This window comes from Pan paniscus, chromosome 12, assembly GCF_029289425.2.
Source record: "Pan paniscus chromosome 12, NHGRI_mPanPan1-v2.0_pri, whole genome shotgun sequence".
NCBI lineage: Eukaryota > Metazoa > Chordata > Mammalia > Primates > Hominidae > Pan > Pan paniscus.
Window position 1 is genome coordinate 31,674,726 of NC_073261.2, and position 13,070 is coordinate 31,687,795.

The 13,070-nt window shown below is 41.4% G+C and overlaps 1 protein-coding gene across 21 annotated transcripts in view; it reads left to right on the top strand.

Annotated features, from left to right (window-relative positions):
• KANSL3 (KAT8 regulatory NSL complex subunit 3) overlaps window positions 1–13,070 on the top strand; it is a 47,143-nt gene that overhangs the window by 7,679 nt on the left and 26,394 nt on the right. For 18 of the 21 annotated variants that reach the window (XM_003805740.5, XM_008974416.4, XM_024927507.4 and 15 more), the window contains 2 exons: window positions 1,218–1,388; window positions 12,933–13,023. In XM_003805740.5, coding sequence (XP_003805788.1) covers window positions 1,218–1,388; window positions 12,933–13,023 — 262 coding nt within the window. Of the gene's footprint in view, window positions 1–1,156; window positions 1,389–12,932; window positions 13,024–13,070 lie in introns of all 21 variants that reach the window. The other 3 variants (XM_055107657.2, XM_055107656.2, XM_034953758.3) reach the window with 1 other exon arrangement.

Genomic DNA, 13,070 nt, shown 5'->3' on the forward strand with positions numbered 1-13,070 from the left:
TATCTAGGCAATCAACTTGTTAGCCACTTTTCTCCATTTGTACTGTTCTTGTCCCTAAATGAGCTATCATGATTTCTGGCCCATCTCAGTCAACTGCAGTGGCTGCCTAGCTGGTCTTCTAAATTCCACTCCTGAGCTGTAGCCTACTAAACAAAAATTGAAAGTGATCTTTTAAAAATATTAGCTTGAGCCAAATCAACTTGCTTATGGAATATATTGTCCTTTTTTTTGAGACTGGGTCTTGCCGTGTCACCCAGACTGGAGTGCAGTGACATGATCAGAGCTGACTGTAGCCTCAACCTCCTGGGCTCAAGCAAGCCATCCTCCCACTTCAGTTTCTTGAGTAGCTGGGACTGCAGGCGCATACCACCATGCCTGGCTAATTTTTGTGTTTGTTGTAGAGACGGGGTTTTGCCATATTGCCAAACTGGTCTTGAACTTCTGGGCTTAAACAATCCTCCTTCAGCCTTCCAAAGTACTGGGATTACAAGTATGAATCACTGTGCCTGGCTATATTTGTCATTTATTTATTTATTTTTTGAGACCAGCTCACTCCTGGGCTTAAGTGATCCTCCTGCTTCAGCCTCCCAAGTGCTGGGATTACAGGTGTGAATCACTGTGCCTGGCTGTATTTGTCATTTATTTATTTATTTTTGAGACCAGGTCTTGCTCTGTCACCCAGGCTGGAGTGCAGTGATGCAATCATGGCTCACTGCAGCCTTGACTTCCCGGGTTCCAGCAGTCCTCCCACCTTAGCCTCCTTAGTAGCTGGGATCACAGGTGTGTGCCACATGCCCAGCTAATTTTTGTATTTTTGGTAGAGACAGGGTTTCCTCATGTTGCCCAGGCTGGTCTTGAACTCCTGAGTTCAAGCAATCCACCTGCCTCGGCTTCCCAAAGTGGTGGTATTACAGGTGTGAGCCACTGCACCTGGCCCATATTTATCTTAAAAAAAAATAGATGTTTATCATTTTTTATATAGACTCATTGAAAAAATGACTTTGTGTTCTTCCAGTACATACCATCATGTCTGAGAGGGCAGAGCTCTAGACAAGTGTGGGAAAGGTGACGTTGGATCAAAATTTTCTTGTGAATATAATGTGCTTATGCGTAATTTAAAGCTGACTGTATTAAAGATACATTTTTTGTCAACCAGATGATTGTTAAATACCTGTGAAGTATGTGTGGCCCGGTCCTATTTCCTCACCTGTTTACAGTGAATCAGACGTCCCAATAGATGTGGAGACGGTCACATCAACGCCTATGCCACTCTATGACAATCAGAAGGCACGCAGCGTGATGAATGAGTGTGAACGGCATGTCATCTTTGCCAGGACTGATGCAGATGCCCCTCCTCCACCAGAGGACTGGGAGGAGCATGTCAACAGGTAGGCTGCTCATCAGGAGGATGGTCACTGCCCTGTAATTATTTTGTATCATCTTCATTGAAATAACACTTATTAGGACCTTATTTCATTTGCAGCAACACAAGTCAGAGTGTTCTCCAAAGTCTCACATTATAACTTTCAGTTCACCATGCTGTGTGTGAGCTCCTTGAGAGTAGGGCTTACATCTCAGCCATCTTTGCATACTTCACGCTAGGACGTTGTCTGGCACACAGTAGGCATATAATGTTTGTTGAATAAATAAGTGAATTAAATTTGATAGATATGACTAGCTCTGTAGTAGCTTCTGTTGTATAAGTTATGATATAGGGGTTACCCAAACAACAAAAAAATGAAATGTACATTTGTAAGATATTGTGTTTAAATGGTTTATAACTAGGATGATGGAAGTTGTGAAGTCACATGAAAAGCTAACAGATGTTTGAGTGGCTTTTAAAAATAGATTTGCAGGCTATGGAGGGCACACTGAAGCCTATTTTCATGAGTATACTGGCTAGTTTTGTTCCCAAGCTTTCTACTGCCCCCAGGGGACTCAGCACTCCTCTCCTGGTTATTTGTCCCTGTTCATTTGGTAAACATTTACCTAATTACATAACAGCTTTTTGGGAATATTATTTACATACCATACAATTCAGCTATTTAATATGTACAGTCATTGGTTTTTAGTATAGTCAGAGTTGTATATTCATCACCACTATCAATTTGATAAACATTTTCATCATCCTAAAAAGAAACCTCTTACCCATAAACAGTTACTCCCCGTTTCCTCCCAGCTTCTCTGGTCCCTAGGAAGCACTAATTGACTTTTGTCTTTATAGATTTGCCTATTCTGGACATTTCATATAAATGGAATCATGCAATATGTGGTCTTTTCCTACTGGCTTCTTTCACCCAGCATGATGTTTTCAAGGTTTATCCATGTGGTTGCGTGTATCAGCACTTCATGCTTTTTATTGCCAAATGATATTACATTGTATGGATAGCCCACATTTTATTTATTCATTAATCAGTTGATAGATATTTAGGTTGTTTTCATTTTTTGGCAATTGTGAATAATGCTATTATGAACATTTGCATACAAGTTTTTGTGTGGATCTAAGTTTTTAATTCTCTTAGTTATATACCTGGGACTTGTTGGGTCATATGATAACTCTGTATTTAACCTTTGAGGAATTGCCAGACTGTTTTCCAAAGTGGCTGTACCATTTTACATTCCTACCAGCAGTGTATGAGAGTTCTAGTTTCTCCACATACTTGCCAACACTTACTGATTTTCTTCTTTTTTAAAAAAATTATAACCATTCTACTGTGTGTAAAGTGGCATCTCATTGTGGTTTCAACTTATATTTTGTTGATGGCTTTTTGTCTGTGTATCCATATATCTACTATATATAAGGAAATGTTACTTCTTATATCAGGAGTTGGTAGGTGGTAACTTTCCATAATTTTGAAGAACCCTTATTTTATAATAGAGAGAAAGAGGGGTAGAAAGTTTGAGGTGATTGACATGACTTCTGAAGCTGGTTGGAAGTTGGGAATGAGATTGAACAGGTGTGCTTGTGTGATCAAAACAGCAGCTGTTGAGGGAGGAGCAGTTCTGCACCTTGGTTGAAAAAGCTTGTGAAGAAGTTGGTTGGGGTCTTGCATTGGAATTAATTTAGTGCCTTAAGAAGCTCTTTTCTCACGCCTGTAATCCCAGTACTTTGGGAGGTTGAGGCGGGTGGATCACCTGAGGTCGGGAGTTCAAGACCAGCCTGACCAACATGGAGAAACTCTGTCTCTGCTAAAAATACAAAATTAGCTGGGTGTGGTGGCGCATGCCTGTAATCCCAGCTACTCGGGAGGCTGAGGCAGGAGAATCACTTGAACCTGGGAGGCGGAGGTTGTGGTGAGCCGAGATTGTGCCATTGCACTCCAGCCTGGGCACCAAGAGTGAAACACCGTCTCAAAAAAAGAAAAAAAAGCTCTTTTGAGCTTCAGATAAAGAAGAAAACTGCTACGAATGAAGATCAACTACTGGAATATTGCTAGAGTCAGTATATTCAGCAAAAGGATTTATCACTATTTTTACAGTTAATAATAAAAAATAACAACGATGGTAATAACAAAAAGGAGCTACCATTTGTTGAGTGCTTTCTAGGTGCCAGACATTGTATCAATGTCTCTTCAAATGCATTGTCTCTTAATCCTCCCAATGACTCTTGGAGGTATATCCCCCCTTCATCTCTGCTCAACAGGATGAAGAAGCTGAGCTCAGGGTGTTTAAGAAACCTTAATTAGGAAGTGATGGAGAAGGATTTTGTTCAAACCAAGCAGTCTGACTCCAGAACCCAGTGTTCTCAACTACCATACCCTCTGCCTTAATTAAGGGCAGTAAGAAGAGATTAAGACCAGTTAGTGGTGGCTGAACAAGGTGGCCTGGTATGGTTATGTATCCCTTTGTGGTATTTTCTACTACCTTGTCCTTTGCAATTTCAGAAAGTACATAGGAGAACTGTGTGATTTTTTTTTTTGTCAGTTTATCCATGGTTATGATTAAGAGGTTTTTGTGGACAATTCATACTTATCAAAGTCATTAGAGACTTAATAATACTATAAATACCAGTTTGTTTCTTTTTTTTTTTTTTTTTTGAGACAGGGTCTCACTCTGTCACCCAGACTGCAGTGCAGTGGCACGATCTCAGCTCACTACAAGCCTTGACCTCCAGGACTCAGGTGATTCTCCCGGGTGGGAACCTTAACCTCCCGAGTAGTTGGGACTACAGGAGTACGTCACCATTTCTGGCTAATTTTTGTAGTTTTTGTAGAGATTGGGTTTCACCATGTTGCCTAGGCTGGTCTCAAACTCCTGGCTCAAGTGGTCTGCCCACCTTTGCCTCCCAAAGTGCTAGGATTATAGGTGTGAGCCATTGCACTTGGCTGAGTTTCTTAATTTATAAGGAGAGATATAACTGCAAAGCATAAGAGACACTGGGGTGGCCTGGCCAGAGTGTCTGTTCTCAGCAGGAAAGTCTGGAAAACCATTTTATTTCAGAAGTGAATAGATGAGTGGAGAGTCTACACAGGAGGCACAGCAGAATAGCTGGATGTACACATCTTTCCTCTAGGCAAGATGAGTCCACAGAATAGGCCAGTGTGCACCTTCTCCTGCCTGTCCTTTAGAGAAACACTGACAGATTCTTGTCTTTGGCTTATCTTTCTCCAGTCTCCTTGTGGACCACCATCCTTCTGTTATGACATTGCCACATTGCCACAGATTGATGTAATCCATTAAAGCTCAGTTTATCAGATTATTTGTTTTCTTAGTGTCTGATGAGATTTTGGAGGCCTTCTCTCATTGGCAGCAGGCTTACACACCATCTCTTTTGGTAGGTAACTTTTGTACATAGCCGATTTTATTATTTATGATAACTTATTAGTTTCAGTTTCAGATACCACCATTTTATGACCCTGTCCCTGAATCTGTAGCCTGTTTGGAGCTTGCAGTTCCTTCTGCTCTGATTATAATCATCGTGTTGCCATTCTTTCCCTGACTTGATTGTTAAATTGCTGCTTCCTTTCTTCTTATATAAAGTCATGTAAAATTAGTTTGCCACATCAAGAGCTCCATGAACGGTGTAGGTCGGCTCCCTAGAACTCTGGAGTTCTTTCCCGGAGAGTTTACTGATTGCTCTTTGTCTGTGGAGGCAGAAACTTAATTTCCTTGTTAAGAGCTTTTTTTCCTCTCTCTTGAATGATTTCAGTAGAAACTGTCTTCAGATAGCTTTGTGTATATAGGCCAGGCGCAGTAGCTCTCGCCTGTAATCCCAGCACTTTGGGAGGCTGAGGCGGGAAGATAATTTGAGGTGAGGAGTTTGAGACCAGCCTGACCAACATAGTGAAACCCCGTCTCTACTAAAAATAGTAAAAATTAGCTGGTGTGGTGGCAAACGCCTGTAATCTCAGCTACTCGGGAGGCTGAGGCAGGAGAATCTCTTGAACCTGGAAGGCAGAGGTTGCAGTGAGCCGAGATCGTGCCACTGCACTCCAGCCCGGGCAACAGAGCAAGACTCCGTCTCAAAAAAAAAAATGAAGCATGTTCCTCCCTTCCCTGCCCCTGACTCTGGCTTTCTTTATTAATGGCTGATATTTTGTGAAATGGTTTAAATATTACTACCTTATTTAATTGTCTGCATTAGTGGTTGTCTAACTATGACAGTGGGCTGATTTAAATTTGGCCCATTGCTTGTTTTTATGTGGAATGATTTTTACATTTTTAAATAGTTGCAAAAAAAATTAATACTGTTTCATGACACATGAAATTAAAATTTCGGTGTGCATAAGCTTTTATTGAGATACAGTCATATTCATTAGGTATTATCCATGGCTGCTTTTGCAGTAAAGCCACAAAATTGAATAGTGGCAGAAACCATATGGCCTGGAAACCCTAAAACATTTTCTGTCCGGCCTCTTATAGAAAAAGTGAGCTTCCTGGGTCATGTTCTTGTGTCTGCGTGCCATGGCATGTGACTTAGAGGACCTTTGAAAATGATTTCTATTTGCTGGCATAGTGATGTAGTCCTGAAGATGTTGGGCCAGCTTTTTTTTTTCCTCCAGATGTTTGTCAAATGTGAAGTTTCATTAGTTGCATAGCTTTTGAAAGACATTTAATAAAATTTTCCTGACACATGATACTTCTCAGAATTGCTCAAATGGATTTTAGGACATTTCCAACATTTTAGTGAAAGAATGTAGTATCCAAAAGCAGGCTTTCTTATCTTAGAAATCAGAACTTCTGAATTCCAGCCAAAAACACCCCATTTTCCTTTTCTGAGCCTTCTTTAGTTTTATATTCAATATTGTATGTATCTGTATAAATCTTAGGTTGGATGTTTGAAATTTTAAGTCCAAGGTCTTTGAGTTATCTTCCCTCCTTCCCCTCCCCCACCCTCTTTACTTCCCCTTCCTTCATTCCTTCCCTTCTTCTAGTGTTTAGACAAAGAATCCGAAAAAGGAAAGTATGACTGTTGAGTTTATCTGATGTACTTTGTGTCTCCTTGTTTGACTTCTGGTTAAAAAAAAATCCTTTAGATATTTTAATGTTGAATTAATTAGTCTTCTTTGAAACAGTATCCAAAATAATGATTACCTTTGAAAATATCAGATATTTTCAGGACCAGTGTTATATTTTGGCTGCTTTGAATAGAATGAGCCAGAGGTCAGCATATCATTCAGGTTCAGTCAGAGCAGGGAGAACAAAAGATTTTCTGATCTCATCTAAGAAAGGAAGAAAAGACATTTTTGCCCTCATGAAAATTGAATAGGCGGGTGGGGCATGGGGTGGGGAGCGCCAGTTGACTCACCACAGTTCCCATCAGCTATTTGACTGTTTAGGCTTGTATTTAAAATTCTGTCTCCTGGTTTTAAGATTTTTGCTAATTATATCTCTTGCATGCTCTTTATCTTAATCTTGGTTTAGATCATTTTTTTTCTGCCCACTTAATTTTCTAGCCTCCCACGAAGCTGACAAAATATAGAGATCATGTTTCAATTCTTGGAGTCACTTTGTTATATATCCAGCAGCAATCCTAAGAACTTTTTCTGGGATTTTGGACTCTCAACGTTGTGGTTTTAAAATTTAATTTCAGCTGTCATTGGTGTATGGTAATAATTTCTAAATAGCTTTCTAACCCTCCGCATCTTGCATTCACATCATTTTCCTTACTCCCATAATTTTGGATTGCAGAATTAATACAGAGTAAGAAAAACAAATAGGGAAAGCATCATTATATAATAAAAACAGGATAATTTTGGAAATGCTGTTGATATTTCATAAATAAATTATACCTTATTCTCTGTTGTTGGAATTAAAGTTTGCAACGTGATCAATAGGCTTTGAGAAAGCTCCAGAGATTGTTGAACATGAAAAATTGTATTCGTTGCTTAACCTGGTTGATTATAAATTAGCATGATTACTAGAGGTAAGGCTGCAGTATACTACTACTTTCAGGATGCTACAGGTCCTTTATACCTATTACTTTCAAAGAACTGGAAATCTAGAGATTTTTGTTTTTTTGGTTTTGTTTTGTTTTTGAGATGGAGTCTCATTCTGTCACCCAGGCTGGAGTACAGTGGGGCGATCCCAGCTAACTGCAACCTCTGCCTCCTGGGTTCAGGCGATTCTCCTCTCTCAGCCTCCCGAGTAGCTGGGGTTACAGGCTCGTACCACCATGCCCAGCTAAGTTTTATATTTTTAGTAGAGACGGGGTTTCGCCATGTTGGCCACGCTGGTCTTGACCTCCTTTCTGACCTCAGGTGATCCGCCCTCCTTGGCCTCCCAAAGTGCTGGGATTACAGGCATGAGCCACCATGCCTGGCCTTATCCAGAGATAACACAGATAGCCTTTGGTTATTTCCATTTGAAGAAATTTATCCTACAGAGATACTTGTATGAGTATATAAAATATAGATAGACAGGGCTGGGCATGGTGACTTCATACCTGTAATCCCAGCACTTTGGGAGGCTGAGGTGGGCAGATCACTTGAGGTCAGGAGTTTGAGACCGGCCTGGCCAACGTGGTGAAACCTCGCCTCTACTAAAAATATAAAAATTAGCTGGGCGTGGTGGCGGGCACCTGTAGTCCTAGCTACTCTGGAGGCTGAGGCAGGAGAATCACTTGAACCTGGGAGGTAGAGGTTACAGTGAGCCGAGATCACGCCATTGCGCTCCAGCCTGGACGACAGAGCAAGACTGTCTCAACAACAAGAAGAATTAATAATAAAATATAGATAGATATGTATGTATATATTTGAGGAAGGGAGGGGTGGTCACTGCAGTGGCTTATAAATTGCAATAAAAAATGCACAACCTAAATGTCCACAAATAAGGTAGAACTTACTTAGCCTTTGAAAACAAAGAGGTGTATTAACATGGAGATATATCCATGTTTCCAGAGAGCTTTTTCAAATGACTTGTAAGCATCCTCTGTCTCCTCCTACCACCATCAAATTCTCAAGCCCACCTGAGAATCACTGTACATAAGAGAGCTACTACTCTTGTGAGTCTGCTGTGCATCTAAGTAATGGACAGAAAACAGGATAATGAACCAGTGGGGCTGGAGCTTCTGGTCTCAACAAACCTTCCCGGTTCCAAGGCATCCTGAGTCCCAACATTGAGTTGAGGCTTTCATCCCTTCAGCTTTTAAGTCCAGAATCTCTGAATATCAAACCACAAAAACTGGATCCTGATGAAGTAGCAGAGATTAAGCCAAGATAACTAGGGAAGAATAAGAAACAGGACAATTCCAAGAAACCTCAGACTGCTTCTAGTACCCCCAAAAGGGGGTTACAAAAGGATGGGTGGCTTTGGCAGTTAAGAGAGGATTTAGCTCTAGCAAGGAAAGCTTCTGAAGATGGAGGGCGCTTCTGAAGAAGACAGTCATCCCATTTTGTTTCTCTAATCTCGGATTTCGACTGCTCTCAACTTTTGCTGCTGTCAGTAATCATAGCTAACCTGAATTTTTTTTTATTGTTAGAAGGAACTTAGAGGTAATCTAGCTGTATCTATTTTATGGACAAGAAGACTCAGGGCACATAGCTCTTTATTAGAGGGTGGGATAGAACCCTTGTCCTTAGGTAGGGTTCTCCTGGATCCTGTAGCTGTGGTTAAGTTGTAAAACCGGAGATGTGGTAGGTGGAGATTTTATTTTACAGAAGGAAAAGGAGTTGGACCATTGTTTTCCTCCTTTCTAGAGGGTATTTGCTCTATCCAGGGACATTTAGATAGTTGTACAAAGTGAATAACAAAGGGTAATTTGTCCTCCATCTGCATACTCACTGGGCCATACTGTTGGTGTTCCTAGAACAATGACCTGTAGAAATTAGAGTATCTTGTGGGGTGGGATATGATGGAAAGGATGCTGGTCTCTTACGAAGCCAGAGAAATTGAGATTGTTGATGTTTCAAGCAGCATTCTTGCAGTTTGACTGTCTTGGTATGGCGAAAGACATAAATCATGTGCCTGTGTTCCTCTTTGCTCCTCCGCATTAATATGGTATGGAGTCTGAGGGTTTGGATAGGGACCTGGCTGTTTACAGAACTTAGAATGCAGTATGTACACAATTCATCCATTTATTTATTCAGCAGATGTTTAACTCCCCAGTATTTGTGAGGCTCTGTTTTATGTGCCGGGGATATAGCACTTAAAACTAGCAAAAGTCCTGGCCATCTTGGCCTTTTACACCCTGGCAGAGAGAAACAAACTAAACAAATAAATAGCATGGATAGAATATGAGGTCGTGGTATGGCTGGAAAGCAGGTTAGTGAATCCTAGGGTAAGACTGGAGGGTTACAGTGTTAAATAGGGATAGGTCAGAGCAAGCCTCAGCAGAAGGTGACATTTGAGTAACAACCTGAAGGAGATGAGAGAGGGAGCCATTGTTTCAGGTTGGCGTAATGAAGGGCAGGGCCCTGGTCTGTGATGCAGGAGCATGCCTGTTGTGTGTGCAAGGGCAGGGGAGTAGAGGGTGCTGTGAGGGAAGGCGGCGTGACTGAAGTAAGTGAGGATCAGTCATGGATGATAAGATCCGAAAGACATGGAGTCCATGCAGCTCATTGCAAGGACTTTGGCTTTTAGCTGATTGAACTGGGGCCACTGAAGGACTTTGAGCAAAGGAGTGACATGATCTGACTTAGGTTTTTCAATTAATTTTTCCAAATTGGCTTTTCCAAAAGGTTGTACTAATTTATATTTCCATCAACAGAATACAGAGAGAGTTCTTTTGTACCCTCACAACAACAGAGAATTATTAAATTCTTAATTTTTACCCATTTGATAGGTGAAAAATAATACTTTATTAATTTGCATTTATTGGTTCTTTTTTTTTTTTTTGAGACGAGGTCTTGTTCTGTCGCCCCGTGGCATGATCATACCTCACTACAGCCTTGATATCCTAGACTCAAGCCATCCTCCAGCCTCAGCCTCCTGAATAGCTGGAACTTTGGGCACCTGCCACTATGCCTGGCTAATTTTTTGATTTTCAGTAGACAAGGTCTCACTTTGTTGCCCAAGCTGGTCTCAAACTCCTGAGCCCAAGCTGTCCTCCTGCCTCAGCCTCCCAAAGTGCTGGGATTATAGGCGTGAGCCACTTTGCCTGGCTGCATTTGTTTAATTTTTTTTTTTTTTTTTGAGCTGGAGTCTCTCTCTGTTGCCCAGGCTGGAGTGCAATGGCACTGTCTCAGCTCACTGCAACCTCCGCCTCCCAGGTTCAAGCAATTCTTTTGCCTCGGCCTCCCAAGTAGCTGGGACTACAGGCGTGTGCCACCACACCCGGCTAAGTTTTGTATTTTTAGTAGAGACAGGGTTTCACTGTGTTGGCCAGGCTGGTCTCGAACTCCTGACCTTGTGATCCGCCTGCCTTGGCCTCCTGAAGTGCAGGGATTACAGGCGTGAGCCACCACGCCCAGCCTGTTTAATTTTGAAGTAGAGTTGACTTTACTTCTTTTGTGACCTGCCTTTTTGTGTTCTTTGACCTTTGAGTATTTCATCTTTTTCTTATTAATTTTCTAGAGCCTCTTTCTATTTTAATGAAATGGCAGTCATTTTCCCATTGTGTTTTGACCTTGTTTATACTTTTTAAATTTTTTTTATTTTTTATTTTTTGAGAGACATGTTGCCCAGGCTGGACTTGAACTTCTGGGCTCCTCCTGCCTCAGCCTCCCAAGTATCTGGAACTACAGGCACATGCTACCACACCTGGCTTAAAGTTTGAATTTTTTTTTTTTTTTTCAAGACGGAGTCTCACTCTGTCACCCAGGCTGGAGTGCAGTGGCGCAATCTCGGCTCACTGCAACCTCTGCCTCCTGGATTCAAGTGCTTCTTCTGCCTCAGCCTCCGGAGTAGCTGGGACTACAGGCGCATGCCACCACGCCCAGCTAATTTTTGTATTTTTAGTAGAGATGGGGTTTCACCATATTGGCCAGGCTGGTCTTGAACTCCTGATCTCGTGATCCACCCACCTTGGCCTCCCAAAGTGCTGGGATTACAGACTTCTGGCCAAAGTTTGAAATTTTTATGTAGTTACATTTCTCTTTCTTCCTTTTATGTCTTCTTTTTCTTCCATCTGAAATTTGATGTAGAATGATATGTAGGGATCAGATTTTCTTTTTCCAGTTGTGGTTGTCTCAGCCCTACATTTAGGGACTTTATCCAGACTGATTTCAAATGCTACCTTGATCCCATTCCAGGGTCTCATTTGGGTGTAGCACCCAGGTAATTTTTTATTTTTATTTTTATTTTTTTTGAGACAAGGCCTCACTGTCACTGAAGCTTTGAGTGCAGTGGCATGATCACGGCTCACTGCAGCCTCAACCTCCTGGGCTCAAGCGATTCTCCCACCTCAGGCTCCCGAGTAGCTGGGGCTACAGGCACGCACCACCATGCCCAGCTAATTTTTGTATTTTTTTTAGAGATGGGGTTTTGCCATTTGCACAGACTGGTCTTGAATTCCTGGACTCAAGCGATCCACTCCACTTGGCCTCCCAAAGTGCTGGGATTATAGGCGTGAAGCACTGCGCCTGGCCACCATCAGCTTTTTTTTAAGGCAGGGAGAATAGGTAAACACATATTAATAGAGCATCTTCAATTGCCTTTCTTTTGGTATCTTTAGGAAGGTCACTAGCCAGAGTTAGAGCATCTGAGTAATTAAGATTGCTGGGAGTGTGGTGAAGGGGGACAATAATAAGCTCCATATCACTAAACTGGGTGTGATGAGGTGGAGATAAGAACAGTAGGATAGATGTCTGCAACACACAAAGCCTCAGTAAGTAATAGGTAAGCAATAAGCAATAAGGTAGATGTGTGAATACCAGTGCCGTATGCTGGGATGATAACATATTAGCTTATATGGAACAGGCCTCTCAAAAATAAATTTGCTAATTGTGTGGCATATAGAAAAAATACAAAAAATATATATGGAAAAGAGAGATTAGTGTGGGGTAGAATATTGAGGAGTGGAAGAATAGCCTCTTTATTGGTTATATTTCTGCTATATTTTTGTTCTTAAGCCTAGTTTAAATAGAATTCTTACCTCAGTCTGAGATTTTAGTACATTAAAATGCTTGCTGATCCTGTCTGCCTTTTTGTGTGAAATATAAAACTTACGAAATTCAAATATGTCGTCTGTTCAGTGGTGCTGTGCGTTTATTTATGATTGGAATTATTTTAGCTACTAAGTAAGTAATTAGCTTTGCTAGCCTGAAAGACTTTTTTCATGACTAGTCTTCACTTGTACTGTGTATATTATTGTGTGTATGTGTGTATGTGTGTATTATTAATACAAGTGTGTGCTGTGACGATTTCATTTGGTAGGATTGAGACCAGAAGAATCTAGGTCTTGTGTTTTAGGTCAGTGGTCTTAGACTAAGCTACTTCGTTTTACTGTTCCCTAGCAGAGACATAAAACTATGGCATAATCTTCTTTATATGGTGTACATACATGGGGAGCATCCCCAGGGTTTGACTATAATTCCTCAGAGTTTCCCTTATAGGACTGGCTGGACAATGGCCCAGAACAAGCTATTCAACAAGATCCTCAAAGCCCTGCAGTCTGACCGGCTTGCCCGCTTGGCCAACGAAGGGGTAAGACACCAGCAATCCGCCCACAGTGGGCTCTTCGTAGTTCAGGC